At 38.5% G+C, this 22648-nt stretch overlaps 1 protein-coding gene across 1 annotated transcript in view; it reads right to left on the reverse strand.

Moving 5' to 3' along the window:
- Nucleotides 1–22648, reverse strand: part of BRE (brain and reproductive organ-expressed (TNFRSF1A modulator)) — a 341266-nt gene that overhangs the window by 232734 nt on the left and 85884 nt on the right. The window contains exon 5 of the mRNA XM_004686335.2: nt 10798–10992. Within this exon, the coding sequence (XP_004686392.1) occupies nt 10798–10992 (195 nt within the window). The remainder of the gene's footprint in view (nt 1–10797; nt 10993–22648) is intronic.

The following is a 22648-nucleotide window of genomic DNA, read 5'->3' on the forward strand; positions in this document are numbered from 1 at the left end:
CAATCATTTCTCACCACCTCCAGACCACATAATCTGAGGCACCACTGTCTCTATTTGGAGAGTTGCAATCACCCCTACTGGCTCAGCACGTCCACCCGCAGTTAGTCGTACGTCCCAGGCAGTTCAATCTTTACAGCACACTGGTCAGGTTGTGATTCTCCTCCACTAAAAACACATTCAAACAGTAGGTGTTATGCTTCTTGCTAGAGAGATCTGACATGGTAACAACTGAGCACAGATCTGAAAAGAGGCGAAACAGCAAACCCTAGAGCATGTGGAAGGAAAACATCCCAGACAAAGTACAAAGCCAGCAGAGAAAGGACCGGTGCTGGGAAGGCCTGGACATCTGTGAAAGCAAGGTCAGTGTCACTAGATCAAACAGGCACAAGTACTGATCTGATGTCACTCAGCAACACTCTTCTCCACAGGATGAGCTATTGTAAACCTCTGGAGGTCATGTACTTATCATCCCTAAACTTAGGGCACACAAAGATGACTGCCACGTCTATGTGGAACATGAATAAGTCATTCCCGGCACCTCTGAGGTGGGTTTTTTAAAAGCACCATGTGTTAGATGATACTGGGAAGAGAACTGGTTGAATGGAAAATTAAAAATCAAGTTCACTCCACTTATTCTTTATTTTTAATTTATACATACAGCTACCTACCAATCACTACGCAGCCATTTTCTACCTGCTAGTATAAACTGCAACCTGTATGTTAAAACGGCCACCTCAAAACTTGAGTTTATTAGGCACAATGACTCATACATATTTTTTGAAAACAACAACAAAAGGCCTGAAATGTGGAAACTGAAAAATTTAAAAAGTACTTGTACATATAAGGTAACAGGAAAGATAATTACATATTTAGCACTTGGACTCATTTTAACTGCTAGTTATTTTAGTCCATGTACTGTATTTTAGCTCTTTTGCCCTATTTTAGTTTGTACGATATATTTTTATTCTACTGGCTATTTTGGACCAAACATTCTTCTTAAAGTGTTCAGACAATCCCTACTTTGTTCCAGCTCAAATGTTGATACTAGAACTACTAATATAAATTACATTTATTGACAACAGACTTATTTATAAAACTAAACTCATCATAAATGGTATGTAGATCCAGGATTAATACAAATTTGAGTTTAACAGTAATGGGCTGACTTGTACAATTAAGTTTAAAATTAAACAAACTTAAAATTGTAAAAGAAATTTGGTCCACTGGGAATCATAAAAAGTGTTTTTTGTTCTACAACTCGAAAGCCTAGTATACATTCTTTAGTTTGCTACTGAGAGAATAAAGAAAATGTGCTTGCTTCTAACAGCACTGAAGAATTGAGTTTTCAATTCTGCCACTGATTTTCTTTCGAGGTATAAATTAATCTCTTCCTCTGTGAAACCTAGTAAAGGGCAATTTAAAAAATAACAATGTAAATCCTAAGTCATAAACATTACATGAGTAGTAAGACACAAGTAAAAAAATCCCTTCTGAACTCTACCTCAGACAGTGACTCTTTCTCTGTTTTTATACTTGAAGTTCCAACAGTTACTCAAGCAATTTATGGTCACTCTGTTGTAACGTCAAAGAATGCTTTAAAAGCGATCCTTCCTGTGCGCTGAAAAGGAGACATTTAGATGCAGCCAAGTGAACAGAATAATTTGATTTTTTTGTCAATCCTTGGTCAAATCTTCTCTTGGATAGATGTAGAAAATTATCTGACCTATGACTGTTAAAATGTCAGCTGTTCTGCCAACTGCCTTAATGGCAATTTCCCCAGCACTAGCAATACATATGTGCATCCTTCCTTTTTTCAAGTTATAGTACATTGGCAAGTAACTTAAACTATCAAGACTGAATTTTGGCAATTTATTAGATCGATGCCTTTCTTCTGGTAACAGCAGCTGTGTCATAGTTCTCTTTTTTTGGAAGTGACAGGTAGACATCTTGTACAGAATGGGTTCCAAACCCAGGTTTCTCTGTAAAGAGAAAATTTTCTTCCTTTCTTAGAGGCTGTTCCCTTGTCAACAAACAAGCTGTCATCTAAAACTGACTGCTCTTCTCACTTAGCTTAAAAGTGAAGAAATACTCAAAAGTGACTGTAACTTCAGCAGGTAGAGATGATTCTTCAAACAGACTCTGATAACCAGGTGCCTGGGTCTGGAAACTGTTCCTTGGCAAGCAGAATTATTCCTTCCATGTGAAAAAGTAAGCCAAAGTTAATCACTAAGAATTTTACAACATTTCACACTTTACAAAATGTCTTCTAAGACCTATTGATTGGCCCCCTAAGCACTGTTCAATAGATAGAATTCATTTGTATATGTTTTCTAAATGAGAAAAGTATAGAACAGTCAAGAAAGTTGCTTTCAGTCATTGAAGGAGTATTACAGAACTTCGGCTCAACCTCAAGGCTCAAGATTTATTCATACATTCATTACCATACTTAAGACCCTAAAATCTAGCAGGCCCTAACTAGGCCCTACAAAGATAACAAGTGAAAGAGACAACAACTTGAGTCCTCTGGGAGTTATAATCTGGTGGGCGAGTCAGGCATAAATCGAAACAATGACTCCCACAAATTACAACCTGTGAAAGAGACTTATCAAGGAAAGGGTAGAATGTTCTGAAAGTGTGTTCTAGGAATACATAACCTGTCTAGTTTTGGGGGCTCATTATTTTAATGGAACCTTTAAAAATCTGAGTGAAAAGAAAGTGGAAGAATGTGGAATGTAAAAGAATAATTAATACCAGCCTGGGAAATGATAAAGAAAAAAACAAAAACGAGTGAGGACTAGCTACACAAGTAGTGAAGCATAATACAGAGACATAATATTTGTAGCAAGGAGTGACTGGTAAATCAAAGACAGACTTATGGAACAGAAAGTAAGTTGAAAAATAAGCCCAGATACAATGAGTGTATGACTGGTGGCATGGGACAACTGGGTAGCCCTAGCCATCAAGGAATAAATAAAAGTTGTATCTATATTTCACATTGTGTATGGGGATAAAATCTAAATGGAATAGAGATTTCAGTGTGAAAGCTTAAGCCATAAAGAAGAAAACACTGACAAAGAATATCTATCTAGTAGGATTCCAAATTCAGGAGTCATAAGGAAAATATAGGTAAGTTTGACTTCCAAACACAAAAAAATTTGGATGCCAAGAAAAAAAAAAAAAAAACAGCCAAGTCAGAAGACAGCTGACAAACTGAGGAAATGGTATTTACAACCCCATAAGAAGAGCTAACATCATTACCGAAAAAAAAAAAAAAGGAAAATCCCAAGAGAAAACAAAGGGTATTCAGAAAAGAAAGACAACTGATGCTAAAACATAAAAAAAAAAAAAAAACTGCTTAGCCTCATTCATAACAAAAGGAACACTAATTAAAACTAAAGTAAATAGTACTTTCACCCCACAGACTGGAGAGATCCTTCAGCTATAAAGATATCACCGAGGGCCCTCCCTGGTGGCACAGCGGGTTAAAGCACAGCATTAAAAAGCTAAAGCCATTTTCATATGAGTTCAATTCCCACCTGCCCCAGAGGTGACCACATGGTGCGGCAGACCTCTCCTGACCCGTCCGCTGCTCCCCTCAGCTTCGTCGATCTGCCTGTTCTGCTACCAGCTCTGTCTCTGGTGAAGCCTCTTGCCGCCCCTGAACCCCTGACCTGTACCCCAGTTCTGAATACATAAATAAATAAATCTTAAAAAAAAAAAAAAAAGATATCACTGAACAATCTTCTCAACCCTACTGCGTTCGGAGAGATATAACAACTGTTCACCTACTAACAGTGTCACTTTTCTCAGGAAACTTAAGCAGGTTTGCTGAAATTCTTGAATCCACAAGTTTATGTCTTTCACCGTATTAGGAAATGTTTGTACATTGTTTCATCACACTTTTTCTGCTCTCTCTCTTCCTCCTTCTTTCCTCCAAAGACTCCATTTATGTGTATGTCAGACATTTTGTCCCATTATTCCTTGATATTCTGTATCCCCTTCTCCCAAGTATCAACTCCTAACCAGCATCTTCCTCTTTTTGCTCATTCTCCAGTTCTTTCAGACACATGGTTTTATATTTTGTCCAGAGCTTATAGCTGTCAATTATGGAAGGCTTGGTCTAACAAGAGCTACCTGACCGTATTATGCAAAGTAGACCTTGACAAAGCTCACTGCTGACAATACTGTTGGAAAACACAACTCTTACACATCACTGATGGGTTAATAAACTGATAGAAACATCATGGAGAGCACTTGGAGGATAAAATTATAAGCATATGTATTCTTTGATCTAGCAATTCCACTCACCTCTGGTTACTCAACTTAATTTAAAACATGCATAGTGCCATGTACAAGATCACAGTATTATCTGTACTAGCAAAAGATTTTAAGTAACTGTGTCTAATAAAAGAGTTGATATTAAATACTGTTTCAACTATACAATGTTTAATAATAAGCTTTCTTTTGGAATAAAATGGAGTTTTCTGTTTTCTTATAGAAATAAATCCATATTAAGTCAAAAACAAGGAACAAAATAGAGTATAAAATACATACCATTTTCATAAGAGATATATCTGTGTGTCTGTGTGTGTATGTAGCTACATACATTCATATACACTTATGTTTGCTTATATGTTCATAAACTCTGAAACACTATGCTGGCGAAGAAAACCTATACTCATGCTTATGTAGAATGGGAAAGTGAAAAAAAAGGAAATAGGACAATGATGGGAGGAAGACTGTTCATCATTTTATAAGTTTTGATTTTTGAGTAATTTGTACATATTACACACCCAAATGTTTTTAAAAAGGGATATGAAATTTAAAATGAACATCATGATATAATGAGATGTCCATAATTCATGCATTCAGTCATTTATCCTTTCAGCAAACACTTACCACGCACCTACTGTGCCAAATGCCATGTTTAGGTAACAGACCCTGAACGACAAAAGACAGTCTCTGTCCTCACTGAGTTTAAAGTCTTTTTTGACTAAACAAATTAGTACAAGATGGTGGCCTAGCAGATAATCACAGGATACTTTGGAAGTGTCTGAGTTAGGACTCTCAGTTTCAGTGACAGAATTCCAATTCAAACTAACTTGAACAAATAAAATATAATTTATTAGGCCCTCCCTGGTGGTGCAGTGGGTTAAAGCACAGCACTGAGAATCTGGAGCCACTTTCGCATGAGTTCGATTCCCGCCTGCCCCGGAGGAGATCCACATGGGGAGGCAGACCTCTCCTGACCTGCCCACTGCTCCCCTCAGCAGTGTATTTCATAGATCTGCCTGTTCTGCTCCCCACTCTGTCTCTGGTGAAGCTTCTCACTGCCCCTAAGACTCTGGTCTGTACCCCAGTTCTGTATGCACAAATAAATAAATCTTTAAAAAAAAAAATAAATATATATATATATATATAATTTATTAAAAGGATATGTGATGGTTCACAGAATCTAAACTCAAAATGCAACCTGGCCTTAGTTCAAAGGACACTCGGAATTTTATCTCTTATTTGTGCTCTCGCTATACTTCATCTTACTTTCTATTTATCATTTCCTGATTCTTCTGACTAAATATAAGAAAAAAAAAAAAAAACGCTCAGATTTACAAGCAACAGACCAGTTACTTCTCAAATCCACGCTCACTCCTTCAATACTAACTCCAAATCCCCAGACAAGAATTCTGTTTGACTTACATGTCTCCTGATCTGCTCAAAATGATTTCCACGTTCTTTGTAAGAAATAACAGTGGTAGCATAAATGCATTGAAAATTACTGAAAAACTAGCAAACATTTTGGGGGTTCAGAGCGAGTTATTTATACATTTCCCAAAAGCCATTTAAAAAAAAAAATGATGGTTCTCTTATGGAACACTTCAAATTCTTCAGTTTTCCTTTTACTATAATGGAGGGAAGACTAGAAACTGAGTCAGCTTGACCTCTGAAGACAAACACCGATGCCCTTCTTTCTGAGAAAACTAGGCAATGGGTGCTCCCTAACCCTACATTCCATCAGAAAAGTGGGCAAAGCACTTAAAGACTTCAAAACAAACAAGTGGCCTCACAAACATAACTTGGTGGCACAAGTCCAGGCTTTCTTCGCCTGCTATTCCACAAGGTGTAGGCAAAGGAAAAGGAAAGGATTTCTGTAAAACAACCTTGGTCTTTTCCACTTGCTGTATCCTGCTGCTACAGAAGCCTGAACCTTCTACTGAAACTCCTTTTATTTAAAAAACAGCAACAAAGTTCCTTTGGAACGTCACTAAGACTGAAAAAGATATCTTCACCTTTATTGTCTTGATGTATAGTATAGGCACATTGTGAATGCATACACCATTTTCTTTGAACAAAGTAAAAAATCTAAGATCAAAATTATCATGAGTATGCTTCCTACTTACCTACAGGTCAAAATTCAATGTAGTAAAATCCATTACAAAAATCAATGAAAATGTGAACCCGTCATGGGTTCATTTATTTTAAATAATGTCCAACTCATAATAGTTGTGTGTGATTAAAAACAAACAAAGCTGCTGAGTACCTGGAGGTGTGCTGGGGTTCATCTGACTGCCCCACAGCACCCTCTTTAGAGGAGCAAACATAGGTATGTCCCTGTCTACAAGTAAAATGCAATTAGGGCTTCTCTCCCTAAATGAAAATGAAGGGGGACTATGGGAGAAGTCCCTCACACCTGCTACAAACAGCTGACTGACAGACATTGCCCGCCTGGCCAGTACAGGAGGCCAGCCACTTCCAGGCCCTCCAGACATTCTGTCCCTCTTAATGTTCTTTACCACCCTTCCCACATTTCCGGGCCAAAGCTGTCTAGGAGAAAGACAACACCACGCACTATGTTAATCACATACACATGTGAAATTTAAGGTCTAACATTTTTCTAACAGCCGCGTTAACAAGTTGTTAGATCTAAAATGTTGCTATTTGAACATGTAATCAATGTAAAATTAGGGAGACCACTTCTGTATTCTTTGCTCTCTGGTATATATTTTATATTTGTAAACATCTCAATTCACAATGGTCACAATTCCAGTGCTCAACAGTTACACAGTGTGACCAGGGTCTATATCAAATCGCAAAGTTTCTAAGTATTTTTCTGTTATACTAATTCCTAGGTTATATCAGGTAATTCCCGTCGCAAAAAATCTGAAGACCTACTTAAACTTCCAAATACCATAAACACAGAAAACTCCTGACAGGAAGGTGGATAAATCTGTCCAGATTTGTGGGATCCCACTGTCTTTTCTAGGTAATTATTTTTTGTTTTTCCTCCAACTAATGTACGAGTCTTCTGCTTTCACTGCATCTTCTCTACTTCCCTCCTTGATAACCTAAAATCTGTTCTTCCCCACACAGAACTCCATCAAAACTGCTCCTGGAAAAACAAGCATCACTATTTACTTAAAAGTAACTTTTCCTCTACCTTGCTTTTGTCCTTTGTCTGTACCTTGGTGACACCAACTTCTACTGGTCCACACTGGAACTTTATAATAAACAGCATTTCCAGAGATAATATAGAACAACCACTGAGTAAGAATTTCTTGAACACCTACTGTAACAGCTTCCATCAAGTCTGAATAAAAAATACTACTACTTTCTAACTCAATTTGCTTAATTTTGCTTACTTCCCACACAGGTGATCTAATTTAAACTTTGTGTCAGGTATGGGTGTGAGCAGTCCAGCAAAGTGGAAAACCTTTGGTCAAACCAAACACAAACACAAAAACTAATGAGAGAATGAGAATCCACAGTTCTTGCCTTCCAGAATACTCCCTCTCCAATACAGCTCCGGGTGCCCTCACGCAGCTTACCCTCTTCTGTTAAAGTAATCGCATAAGGAAGTCAGTGGGCTGAGGCGGCTTAGGTTCCTTGGAATGGACCTAAGCCAAAGTCAACAGGTATCAGTGCCACAAGATTAAGAATAACCAATCACAAACAGTCACTTTGACTTTCCCAAATAATACAAACATTTAAGCTACACTCAGTCAAATAATTTTCTTGCTTTGTTTCCCACATACTCCATAAAAGCCTTGCCCCTAGCTCTTGTCAGTAGAAAGCACCTAACCACTTCAAATAAATGTTTGCCCAGATAAATGCTCCAAATTTCAAGATGCCTCAGCTTATCTTTTAATGCTGCCCAAGGACTTCCCCTCCAAGTGTGAGATCACCAGATGAGCTGACAAGAGCATACGCCATTAACTCAAGTGAGGAGCTATCACAAAATGGCTTCTTTATTTCTGTAAGATATTTTTAGATATTGCTAGAGCTTAGTTTTAAGCCATGAATTCATAAAATATTACTGGGATTTGGAGTCAAACACACACACACCCTCAAAGGTAACTGCTTTACATTCTCCATTATAAAAGCATATATCACAATTATGAAAATATCCATAAAAGGAAAACATGTGTTGTAAAAAATTCCATTTTATCTCACAGATCACCCACTGGTGATCTTTAACATGTAAAATATGTGGCTGAAGAACATCTCAAAACATTCACTGCATATCAGGAGAGAAAAATGCCTTTGATGAAAATTTTAAGTATAGTAAACTGAGTTCTGGAAACTAAAACAAACACAAAAGGAAAATTCACAATACAGTGCTTTGTCATAATTAACAAACTCTGATCCTTCAGATACAACAGATTCGTGCAGAAAATGTTAAGCTATGAAATGATATTTTAGGCTTTATTCATTGAAAAAACCTACAATATACTTTTGTTTCGATATGTGGTATCAAAACAGACATACAACTCTAATGCCTGTAGAGTACATTGTGGGATTCATCAAAATTAAAATTCTAATCTTAAAAATAACTCTGTTCAAAGGGGTATCAGGAGGGAGATTTTTGTGATGACAGGATAGTTTTGCAGCTTGATTATAGTGGTGGTTACTGCAATCACACAGGTGATAAAATGGCACAGAACAATTACATATGTTGTACCAATGTCCATTTCTTATTCCCATAATGTACAGTGATTCATAAAAGGTAACTTCTATGGGAAATTTGGGGGGAGGCTATGTAAGACCTTTCAGTACATTTTTGCAACTTCCTATAAAAGTTTAACTATTTCAAAATAAAAATATTGTTAAAAAATAATTATGTCTTAAAAAATTCTGATCAGCCCTCCCTGGTGACGCAATGGGTTAGGACACAGCACTGCAAGCTAGCAACAGCTGCTTCAGTGCGAGTTCAATCCCTGGCCTCAGATGTGACTGACATGGCACAGCAGACCTCCCCTGTCTCATCCGCTGCTCCTCTCACCAGTGTACTTCGTAGATCTGCCTACTCTGCTCTTCACTCTGTGTCTGGTGAAGCCTCTCACCACCCCTGCACCTCTGGCCTGTACCCTAGTTCTGTGTGCATAAATAAATAAATCTTTTAAAAATATTCTGTTCAAGAAGGCACATAATCAGTGTGGTCCATTACAAACATATAAGCTTGTAACCCAATGTATCATCTATTTTCCACTGATAAAAAAAAAAACTTAGTGTTTAATAATTTCAAAATCAACATAGACAATGTCCATATCATTAACAGAAAAGGCACTCTACAGAATGGGAGAAAATATTTGTACACCATATATCTGACAAGTGACTAATATCTACAAAGAACTGATTCAACTCAATCAACAAAAAATCAAAAATGAGTAGAAGAGCTGAAGATACTTCTCCGAAGAAGACATACAGATGACCAACAAGCACATGAAAAAATGCTAAACATCAACTATCAAGTGCAAATAAAAAATGGAAAAGCAAATCAAAACAATGAGATGCCATCTTGAACCTGTGAGAATGGAATCAACAAATGTTAATGCAATTGTGGTGACAAAGGAATTCTCATGTTGGTGGGAACCAAAGTTGGTGCAGCCTCTGTGGAAAATGGTGTGTAAATTTCTTACAAAAGTAAAAATGGAACACTATTCAGTGACAAAATGAAACGAAGCACTGATCATGTAGTCTACAATGTGAATGAACTTCAAACAATTATGCTACGTGATAAAAGCCAGTCGTAGAGATCACATATTGTCAGATTCCATTAAATAATATGTCCAGAAAACAAAACAGACACTTGAGAAGATGCTCTACACTCAGTAGGAAAACGCAAATCTGAGATTTCACCTCACACTGGTTAGAACAGTTATTATCAAAAAGTCAAGTAACATTAAATACTGGTGAAAATGTGGCAAAGAAACAAAAACTATAAAAATTTTTAGGAAGAAAGGTCAAAATGAATTGAGAAATTAATGATGGATGGCGCTGGGACTCATATAGAGCTTTTCTTTGCCTCTGGAAGGACTGATTTTTACTATGACAGAAAAAGAGCAGTCGTGGAGTCCTGGGCAGAGGAGAGACAGGACCTGACTTCATTTAAAAAGGGCCATATAATGTGAGAAAACTAAACAGTGAACTTACAAGGCTCCAGAGAAGTGAGCTCCTTCCCAAGGACTGACCTATTATCTGACTGGGACTGGGGATTTGCTACACTGAAAAGCAGGGGCAACTGGCTTTATTTCAAAGTGTGGCCCCTGAGCCAGTTGCAACACAAGCTCCATGGGCACTTGTTACACACGAAGGCAGGGAGGTTTTCCCAGATAAAAACCTTGAGAAACACAATGAACCAGAAAAACACAAAACTTCAAACTCAAACTCAAAATTATGAAAAGTATTCACCCAATCCTACGCCTCGTTATTCAGGAAATGAGTAGTTTATTAAAAATGGACATCTGAATTGATTATTTTGCTAGATGAAGTGGCTTTTCCCCCATTCCCAACAAACTTTACCCAGTTGTTTTTTTTTCCAGCATAAATTTCCATGTTCTCTCCATATTGTGGCTCTTCCAGGAGTGTCTGATATTCAAACATGAGGCGTGAGCTCTCACGGAGGCGGCTACATTGAAACTGATGATACTGCTGCACAAGCTCCTTCACCACAAGTAAGAGACATTCAGGATTTGCAGGATTCCAGGAGGCCAGGTTCTGCAGAAGGCAAAAATCAAAGGCCAGTCAACAATGAATGTTCATACAAAGTCGTTATCACATTAAGTAATGGAAACCTAAGAGGGACAGACTACTCTCAATGAGCAATAAACTCACAGCTAATGTTGGGAGGGCCTCTGGGGCTTGGTGATTTCCATTGCCTTCAAAAAACCTTTGCAGAAAATCAAGGAGGAACTCCATCATGAGCAGGCAGAAACAGCAAACCGTAAAGCAGCATAGTAATAAAACAAGAAATCTAAATATACCAGAAGACCATAATTTTAGCCCTGGAAGACTGAATTTGTTTCTTATGCTTTTATAATTTTGATTGTCTTCAATCTGCACCTAATTTCAGCATTGTATGTTAACGTCATTCAACTCAGACCCACAGACCATCTGTATCTATAATACAGATATAAATAAACACTCTGTAAACACTAGAATCCCACAGAAATATAAGCACAATTGGTGATGTTTCGGCCTGAAAGAGACAGGGCGGAGTAAAGACATAGGAAGACACAATTAGGAAAGGCTAGTTCTGAGAAAAAGAGGTGGATATGATTGTGATGGCTTCTGACCCAAAAAGGAGCCAGGAATAGAGAGAGATCTGATTACAGATCGGCAGTTTTAAGTTCACATTCACTCAGCCACCAAGTACTTAGCAAATGCCTGTTATGTACCAGCCACTGTCTAGGCAATGACAAGAACAAGAGAGCATGCCAAGTCCTCTCAAGCAGCCTACACTTTGGTGATAAAACAAGGAACAGACTATATTAGGTGACAATAAATGCTGTTGAGAACACCACATACATCCCAGGCACCTGGCAAAGGAAGGGCTTCCAGGAGGAAGAAGCGCTCACCAGTGTCAAACAGCCTTGCTAAGATGGGTGAGACTCGCCTGAGAACTGAGCGCTGGGTTCAGCCACACACAGCAAAACCGGGCCCTTGACAAAGGCTACAGTGAAACAGAAGGTTTGAGAGAGAATCGACCAAAAGAAAGTGCAGGTAGTGCGTGAAAACAACTCAAATGATAACTAGAGGGCATGCGGGTTAAGGGGCAATTTTGTTCAGATGGTATACAGCCTGACGGCGTGCCCCTGGAGAAGGCTGGGGCTGGGTGCTGAGTGAGAGTATCAGGAGGGAAATTAACTAGTAGGTAGGTGGAGATGGGGTCTCCAAGAGCGCTGGCATTAGAAGAGAGACTCCATCCACAGTGTAGGATAAATATGTTTTAAAAAGTGGGGGGGGGGGTCTTTTTTGGCCCTCCCTGGTGGCGCAGCAGGTTAAAGAACTGCACTAAGAAGCTAAAGCCACTTCCACATGAGTTCGATCCCCGCCTGCCCCGGAGGAGATCCACATGGCGCGGCAGACCTCTCCTGACCCGCCCGCTGCTCCCCTCAGCAGTGTATTTCAGTACATCTGCCTGTTACGCTCCCCACTCTGTCTCTGGTGAATCCTCTCACCGCCCCTGCACCTCTGGCCGGTACCCCAGTTCTGTATGCACAAATAAATAAATCTTAAAAAAAAAAGGGGGGGGCGTTTTTGCACCCTCCCACCACTGCCTCTGGCAGCACCTGCAGTCTTGCGTGCTGCTCATGATTACAGACACCTGGGCCAAAGAGCGTGGGCCTGCACATGTGTAAATGTGGACACCTGTGCCAAGAGGGATGGGCTAAAAGAGTGACATCACTGGGGGGGGGGGGAGAGATTCAAGTTGTCTCCCTGCCAGCTGGTTTCCCTTGATTCAGCATTAAAAAGCCAGCAAAAATCCACCAAAGGCCCCAAAATTCTCTTTTCTTCAGCAAGAACCGAAGATCAAGCTACCCGGCCTGTGGTGATTGCACAACACACAGCAATAGGAAGAAAGGGGAACAAAATCAGCACAAATGAAGAATGAGAGGATGTTGGAAGTTTGAAATCAGTGAAACACTCATTAGAAGAGTCATTTAGAAAAAGTAAGGGCATGGAGCAATGTGGTACAAATTCCAGATAGCATGAAGAATCCCTGAAGTTAAAGTACGATTTTTAAGTGAAACCAACAGGCATAAGTTCTGTCACCTGGGTGCAAATGTGAAGTAGAAGGATTTGGATTTAATGCTTGGGATTTTGCCAGACAAGTACAACAGGAAAGAGAGAGGGGCAAAGGGAGAGCAATCAGAGGGCCTGCACTCTACAGACTATAATTTTGAGCATTACACCAGGGAAGTCAAGTGCATCAGGACAGTGAGAGTCGGTGGAGAGGTGACAGGACACGCATGTGGGTGGTGGTGAGCTGGAGCGAGCTGGAGTTGAGATACTGACAGTGAACTGGAAAGACAGCAGGGGTGGTCACAGGGTAGGATGGTTGCAGCTGGGATGATGGAGGTGCTCCGTAACTGTACTGACAAGGTGTGGGGACCATTAAGAGTGTGCCTGGCAGCGGCAGAGCAGAGGATGAGATCACTGGAGGAAAGGAAGTCAGGGACTAGAGGCCAGGGTGTGGGAAGGATCTGGCATATGAATGTTAAATCACCTGGAATCATGACAACAGCAATAACACTGAGAGAGTCACAATGGCTCATGCTAAATTTTCAAGAAAAGAGGTTCTCTAGTTTACAACCACAAGGGGGGCTGAGGGCCTGGTGGGTATGATGTCAAGACTTTCAAAGCTGGAATGGGGGGCTGGGAAAAAGGGGATGACAATTTCCTTGGCGGCAGCACTGAGAAGCAAGAACTCCAGACAGCTCCTACACCTCCAGGCCCGAGTGGTATAAAAGGGATGAGAAAGAAATCAGCCACCCCGTGAAAACACTGGAGGGAAATGGACTCTCTGAACAAAGGGGCCAGGCTTCAGAGCAGTAATTACCAATCTGAGGTCATGGGGAGAGACCTACAATATCACCTACCCCTAACCTCCAGACTCCAGTTTCAATAAATTAACTGAGGCATGTCTTGGGTTTGGGTGAATTTTTACTACAGTTCCCAGATGATTCTAACATGCAGCAAAGGTTGAAAAAGGTTAGAGTAAAGGTTAAGGAATTTACTCAAACCATGTGAGTACCCCAAAACACCCACTCTCTAGAAATCTAGAAATTTATCATATAAACATCAAAACATTGCAAATGTTCAAGGCGACAATTATATAGCTTTTTGCTGAATGCTAATATAAAGTCTCAGAACTTTTCATGTGCTCAAGTTATTCCTTAGAATAACCTTAGAAGTTATATTATGCCATCTTAGAGATAAGAAAATTGAGACAAAAAGTATTTCAGCATCACATGCAAGGTCACATATTATTTACTAAAATAATAAAGCTAGATTCGCACTGAAGCAACTGGGCTCCAAGTCCCTGTACACAAAGACATTTTGGTCTCAATCTTTTATGAAATTAAAAATCTTATAGACCTCAAAGAGTTTCTATGAATGTATATGTATTATATTAACTATATTAAAAGTGAAACAGCTATTTAAATATTCATTCATTTAAAATAACAAACCTGTTAACATGAAAACATTTTTTTTTAAAGATTTATTTATTTATACAGAACTGGGGTACAGGCCAGAGATGCGATGGGTGAGAGGATTCACCAGGGACAGAGTGGGGAGCAGAACAGGCAGATCGACGAAGTACACTGCTGAGGGGAGCAGCGGGCGGGTCAGGAGAGGTCTGCCACGCCATGTGGTCACCTCCAGGGCAGGCGGGGATTGAACTCATGCTGAAGTGGCTTAAGCTTCTTAGTGCAGTGCTTTAACCCGCTGCACCACCAGGGAGGGCCATGAAAATTTTTTTAATGAAATGACTGTTCTCAAAAATAAATAGTGAAAAGCATGGTATTATTTTATAATCTTCCAAATTTCTTTAATAGCTAATTTAAATAAGAGCTGAATTCTTAGCTGCTTGTGCATGCAATATTGCAGTATGTTGTCCTAGCTTAAGTGTATGAAGAAAATCCAGCCTCACTCAAATACATACTTTAAAAGGGGGATATTTTAATAGCTTTCAAATAATTCTGGATATTTTCTTTGATATTATACCAAAACTCAGCAAGTGGGTAGTTTTTTAAAGGTCAGCTGCAATGTGAAGTCAGACTTATTCCTAAATATTTCACACCTTGCATTAAATTCCATGTATTTATCTGCCCTTGGATAATTTCACTCACATGTGACTTTGTACCAACAAAGGTACAAAGGCCAGTTAGTTTGTTTTTAAGACTGATTAACTAGAAAAGTTGAAAAACTCCATGATACTCATGTAAACAAACAACTGACTGTGTAGAATGCACATCAGTCAACCCTTCCCACCCTTCCCTGTAGTCAGGCTCACTAAAATATCAGTTTTTATCAAAATACCCACCTTCCTCTTGGTGGTCACAGCCTACCCATGTCTAGTGGCATAGGTACCCTAATTTGAGTACCCTAATTTGGCTCCCCTGTCCAGACTGTCTCATTTGAGGGATGTTCCTACTCTCAACCTTTCTCTACTTCCTTCTGCTGAATACAGTCAGCCACACACAGCACACTCCCCAATTGATGACCCTGCAGTCAAGAAACTGACCTTGATTCCTTATCTGAGCTCCCTTATGTCAGAAACATTAGAAGGGATAACTTCTTCAAAGACCTCTTTCACCCCAGTTTATGTTACATTCAGGGGAAACATGGCTTCTCAGCAAGAGTATAGCAAATTCAGATAGAGACCAAGGCACTGATAATGAAAAGTGGGGAAAGGGCACTCTGAGGTGTTAAAGGAAGTCAGCAAATTAGCACACGAGCCCTCCAGACCATCCACTGTCTACTAACTGAAGGAGGAAAATCTTCCAAGAAAAGTGTTCCTTAAAAAAATCTTTTTTAATTGAGATATAATTTACACTAAACATTGTATTAGGCTTGGGCATACAATATCATAAGTCAATATTTGTGTGTATTATGAAATGATCACCACAAAAAGTCTAATTAATATCTGTCCCCGTAGATATTTACAAGTATTTTTTCCATTGGCTGGAACTTTGAGCTTTCACTCTCCTAGGAAGTTTCAAATTTAAAATACAGTATTACTAACTCTTGTCACCCTGCTGTACATGACATCTCAGCAGCCTATGATTTATTTATTTTACAACTAGATGTTTGTTTCTTTGGAGCATCTTGACGCATTTACACCCACCCTCAGTCTCTACTGGCATCACTAGTCTGTTCTGTGTATTTATGAGTTGAGGCTTTTTGGCTTGTTTTAGATTCCACATATAAATGAGGTCATACATTACTTGTCTTTTCTCTGTCTGGCTTATTTCTCTTACTACAATTCCCTCAAGGTTCAACCCTGTTTCAAACAGCAAGAGTTCCTTCATTTTTTGTGACTACATAATTTTCTTTATCCACCTATTTATCAATGGACACTTACATTGTTTCCATGTCTCAGGTATAGTAAATACTGTTTCATTGAACATGGGGGATGCATCTATCTTTTCAAGATAATATTTTCATTTCTTTTAGGTAATACCCATTAGTAGAATTATTGGGTTATTTGGTAGTTCCACTTTTTGAGTAACCTTCATATTGCTTTCCATAGTAGCTGCTTCAGTTGACATGCCTACCAAAAATGCACAAACATTCCCTTTTCCCCACATCCTCACCAACACTTGTTATTTCTTGCATTTTTGATAAGAGACATTCTAACAGGTGTAAGGTAATTTTTTGTTGTCACTTTGATTTGTATATTCTAGTGAGTATGATAATAAGCCTTTTCATGTATCTGCTGAAGTCAACTACATGTCTAAAAATGAATCTTAAAATAAATTTTTTCAAACAGTAAAAAGATAAACAGGAATAATTTGGAAATATTACCCTAAAAACCTGAAACTTCCTATAAAATTTTATATGCGTGCCTAGCATATAAATAAAAGGAAATAAAAAATTGAGTAACAATATATGAAGAGTAGAACCTTATTTGTAATCAAATAATTGTTCTGATTTCTCTGTTGCCATAAACTACTTTTTCTTTGAAAAAGTAATAGACACATGAAAGTAGAAATAGCATTTTTTCTAATACTGTAAAAGAATATAAAGAACAATCAGATCCCAAGCAGACCTTCTCATCCCTGAGAAGGAGTCACTCTAGGAATGTGTAGGCACCAATATCAACACTTGACCATATTTCGGTTTCCCCACAGACACCACAGGCTCAACTTGGCTCACTCTGTATTTCCTCTACCACCCACACCCCCCGCCCCCTTGATACACCATAATCTGATGTCCATGGTTCAGCTAGATTCTTAGGGTCAAGTCTTTGTTTGAACTCAACCTTACTGTTTTACACCAAGATAGGTCTTCAACCCCAGAAACTGTTTCTTGCTCTCATGAGACTCACTGATATACCTGTTCCTCACCCAGAGCCACCATTAGAGAAGGGAAGAGGGCAGTAATGAGAAACAAGGTCTGTATCTTAACTAGCCAAGTTCTTTTTTAAGCAAGCAGCTATTGCTGGAGAGAATGTAGTTTAACAGACACTTTTACATGTGAGAGAGCAAACTGGTACAATTCTTCTTTTTCCAAGAATCTTAAAGATGTTCATTCTCATACTCCTAGAAATCCTAAATCTGGGAAAGCATCTAAGAAAACAAAAAAATAAGGGAGAGAAACTTCATACATAAAAAATATACAGTCATTTATAATATCATAAAACTACAAGTAACCTAAATACCTGAAAGTAAGAACTGTTCATAAAAATCTGTAACAGCCATTCAAAGGAATAATATGCAATCAATTTGTTTACAGTAAAGCTTTGAAAAGTTTTTGTTAATATATTAAATCAAGAGAGATGTAAAACTGTGTATGAATTATGATCATAACTTTTATTTACTCCATCCTCTCCAATACTCCTCAGCAAAAAACATACGTTAGAAAAGTCACTAAAAAAAGCATTAACTACTGATAGTTAAACTTGGAAACTATTTAGGAGATTTTTTTCTTCATTCCTAATTTCTATATTTTTCAGATTTTTCTGAGTTTATTTTAATATGTGTGTGCACAGATAAGTGCATATAGAATATATACATATACTCTCACAATGGAAAAATACAATTTTTAAATAGAACAGCATACTTCAGATATTTCATTTCAAACTGATTTTCATCTCAACATTTAACAAATTTTACTTGTCATTTAAATATTTTATAAGGTCTTCAATAATCTCTTCTGATCAACTAGAAGTCTTCAGATCAACTAGAATGCTACAGCCTTCTGAAGGACAAATCTTGAAGAACAAATCACTTAATCCCAAATAAATATGTTTCAAGTACCCTTGAAGTTAGTACTTCTTAAGTTTCAGGTCTCACAGAACATTTCTAGAAACGTAACATAATATGCTAAAAGGTAATCTGCTTCTCTCAACCCAAACTCTCTTGTGTTATACTACTCTGAGTGGAAGCCTTAAGAAATGACCAATGGCATTTTATATTTCTAAAAGAACTGTAACTGGACAGCATGAGTGTTTTTTTAATGTCACTTCACTTGGAGAATACAAAGGATAGCAAAAATGAATCTGCTACTTGACCTATATGTAAGAGGACTAAGCACTACCAAAATGAATTTCTACACTGTATATAATGTATGGGGTATACAGGGTTATGGATGTGTAACTCCTCTAATATATCATCTAGCATGATGTAAATGAAATTATTATTTTTTCATACTTTCTTAAGATACAGAAATTTTTTTTTAAGTAACGTAACATGAGTTGGGTGGGCAAGAGAGAGACTAGATTATAACTCTGGGACTACACAAAGCAAGTCCATGCCCTCTTCCCCCTGTACTACCCTCATCCATTCAAAGTCACGTGGCTAACAAAAAAAGACAGCACAGCTCTCATGTCCCTTACAGCTCCAATTCTTCATTAAGTATTTCAGGATTTTACCTGTGAGAAGATTTCACTATGAAGCATAAAATGGGGTGCATGGAAAGGAGGAGACCATTCTCCACTACAGTTCATAGAGTACTCACAGAAAATAAATGTTGGTGTGGCAGTGGCTTCATTTTAAAATATTCTAACAATTCTCTTCATCCTCGCCAGCAGAGCCTACTGAGTCTGAGATTTGAGACTGCTGCCATGAGGTTTGAAGTTGTTAATTACAGTCTTTAAAAACTCACTGGATTCTGGGGAGCATGAAGGCTAATTACAAGGAGATGCAGATCTCTGACATCCAAATGAATAGCTAACAAGACAACCAATACAAGGTCATTTCTAGGATTAATAAGAGCTAGTAAAGATATTCCTAGAAGTATAGTTAGGTCAAATTTCATACCTACTTTGTGTCTGTGTTTGAGAAGTAAAGTGAATATATCCTGATGACTTCCGACCGGTGTTCACTGGCTACTACTAAGGCCAGGAATTTGAGTCGGAAGTACTTTACACCTCTCCAACTCTGCTTTAGCCAAAATACCTCTACCATTCTCTTTTTGTTTATTTTGGTTTTGGGTTTTTGAGTGTTTTCCTAGATGGCATCTGAGAAAAAAAAAAACAACTTATTTGAGAAATGAATCTAGAAATGAATCTCCTATTTGTGACTATCCTCATCTTGATACCAAAAGCCTTGCTAAGAGGAATCCAGAGTCTTAAATTGGCCTGGCAGCACAGGACCTTCAAGATACAACGAAGTACAGCATTTCTAGTTTTTAAGACTTTAACCCCAAGTTATCAAATGGATTTACAAATAAACAACTTGTGCTAGCAATAAAAAACATTTTATTTCTTAAATCATACATAGCTTGATTATAAACAAAGTGGAACTGGCATCTCCTCAAATTTGAGTGTTCGGGGCCAGTTATGAAGCTTCTGTCTGTGGTTCTGCTCTGGTTTCATAAGAGCTCTCCAAGGTTCTGATCTGCCACTCGGCCAACAACCAAATTCCTTGGATTTTGTTTTCCTTTGTCACCTTTTGTGTGCGCTTTACAAAAGACCTTTCTTACTGCCTTGCAGGATAAAATACAACAATCCATCACCTACTTTACAATCAATAAACATCTCCTGGCTATAATGAATAAGGTCCTAATTCTATGTCAATATAAAACATGACAATTGTATTTCCTTGAGATGGATAAAGCTAATGTCTTGGGCAAAACATAAATACCTTAGCATCTAAAAAAACCACTTTCCCATGTGATTTTGTAACAGGATCATAATCAGGAAAAAGCAAAGTAAATATAAATTTGAACTTTCATAATGCTATTCAGTAAGCAATCTCACTCACAGTGTCTAGGTAAAATGAACTTCCAATTAACAGAGGAGAACGGGGGGATCTGTATACATCTACCCAAAAGACAACCAATTAGTGCATCACACCAGAATTTCTCTTGTTATTCCAATTTTTTGATAAGGTACAAGAATCACTGGAACTGACTTATTTCACTTAGTTTCTTCCAAGTGTGTTTTTAAATCTAAAATACATAGAAAAATCTAAGAGTTATACTTTTAGCTCCACTTAGAAAATTCATAAAATTGTTGTATCCCCTCATCCCCACTGAAGGTTGCTGCACAGTTTAGTTTTCTGGTCCTTTTAAAAGGAGAGCAGCACATCGCGCTGACCAAACAAGCAGACCTATTGGATCTAGATCTGTGTGTCTTTTTGAATTATATGGTACATGAGGGGAGAAATAAGGATGGCAGGTGCAAGGGGGGAAAGGAAACTCAAGCCACATCTGTTGGTCCAGCCTTCTTTGTTTATTAAGAGGAAGTAAAACGCAGATTCTTTCTATCTTGTAAACTCCCTCAAGTGGGACAAAGTTGAAAAGAGGGAAGAGTCCCTTCCACAGAACCTTCACTAGTCTTCTTCTGTTAACAGGATAACCACTTAGAAGAGATGAATGATTCTCTTCCACAACATGGTTAAGAATAAGAACAGGAACACAAAAATCACTGAATGCTACTACTTTGGACAGAGCTGGACTGCACAGTAACTAAATCCATTCTATCTCTTTATATAATGTTGTCTATACACACAACTTTTTTTTTTTAAGATTTATTTATTTGTGCTTACAGAACTGGGGTACAGGCCAGAGGCTCAGAGGTGATGAGAGGCTTCACCAGAGGCAGAGTCGGGAGCACAACAGGCAGATCTACAAAGTACACTGCTGAGGGGAGCAGTGGGCGCGTCAGGAGAGGTCTGCCACGCCATGTGGTCACCTCCAGGGCAGGCGGGAATTGAACTCATGCAGAAGTGGCTTAAGCTTCTTAGTGCTGTGCTTTAACTCGCTGCGCCACCAGGGAGGGCCTATCCACACAACTTTTAAGCTGCTAATTTTAAATACAAAACAAATCTACTTGCAGCCAAAATGCTCAAAGCTCATAGTCATTGTTTCTCAAAATATTACAAATAAATATTAAGCTTGATTTTGGATAAATGCCAGTGTAGATTAAAATTTGATTGATAAATCCTAAACAAAAATCCCTTTGTGGCCCAAAGAACAGCTGTGACTCTGAAATAAATGTTGCTGTTTACCTGACTCACGCACTGATTCACACACCTTTCTCAACCAATGCTACTCAGACCCTGAGAATAAAATGCAGTAATGCAAGGGCAGAAAGAAATTAGTAGATATGATTTCTATCTTAATTCAGATTGTTTTTCCTGGGAATGTATTTAAATTGTCCAGGTTGCTCGAATATCATCCAGGGATGTGATTTTGAAGGAGACAGCTTGTTACTGGTTTTCCTGGCTGTACTACAAGAAACAACAGTGTGAGCTTATTTTAAGTTAATGTGTGCTTCTGTGTTTCTTTACAAGAAATTAACTGCAATCATTTAGCTAAAGCAAACACTTTGTTAGCGGTTCATCACTTTTCATTAGAAAATGTCTTCCATTTTCTAAGTCATTAAACTTAGAAAGTTAAAAATCCCAATTCTTTGCATAGATTTTAAGGTTGGAGCAAATTATTTAAAACATGGTGAAAGTTCATTCAGGCTTCATGACCCTCTGATGGCACTGAATGTTTTACATCCATAGATGAGTCACAGCACCCTAGGAGTCCCATCCATTCTCCTGCATCAAGAAAATAACTCCTTTCCTGTCTCAGAATCAAATCTCCAGTTACATTCTCATCTCTTCCCAACTATGATCATCATAACGAGAGCACAGGAGTGGGTGGTATGGAACAAGACAGAACAAACAGCTTCAAGCAAGTTGTCATTTGTAACTAGAGAAACACCTGCAGGCTCTGACACCTGGTTTCTGACCCCTGCCTTTAATGATTTCCCCAGCTAGACTTGGCCCCGGGCCACTCTGATTTACACTGTACAATATTCTCCTCACCATATTTTGAGCTCCCTGGACTCAGACCCAGGCCCATATGTATTTGCTAGACACCCATCATAGTCAAAATTCCAATCTTGAGTCTTCCTGAGCAGTAGTCTTAAGGTCACCAGTGTTCTAGCAACACGATCTACATGTAAATGATTAAGGGACATGCCATCTGACGAGGAGGTTACCTCAAGCTCTTCCTATTAAAACTACATGCAGCTTTAAGAACAAAAAAGAAAAAGCAACGCAAAGTAGACTATCAACTAGAGGAAAAGATATCCACAAAGTGCAACAAAGTGGGTGGTGAGAGCTTTCAGTGTCTTTATCCTTCCCCCTCAAAACTCCACCTCTGGGTTCTCCCTGGAGGCACAACAGGTTAAAGCACAGCATTA

This window comes from Condylura cristata, unplaced genomic scaffold, assembly GCF_000260355.1.
Source record: "Condylura cristata isolate star-nosed mole 26May11 unplaced genomic scaffold, ConCri1.0 scaffold00020, whole genome shotgun sequence".
Lineage (NCBI taxonomy): Eukaryota > Metazoa > Chordata > Mammalia > Eulipotyphla > Talpidae > Condylura > Condylura cristata.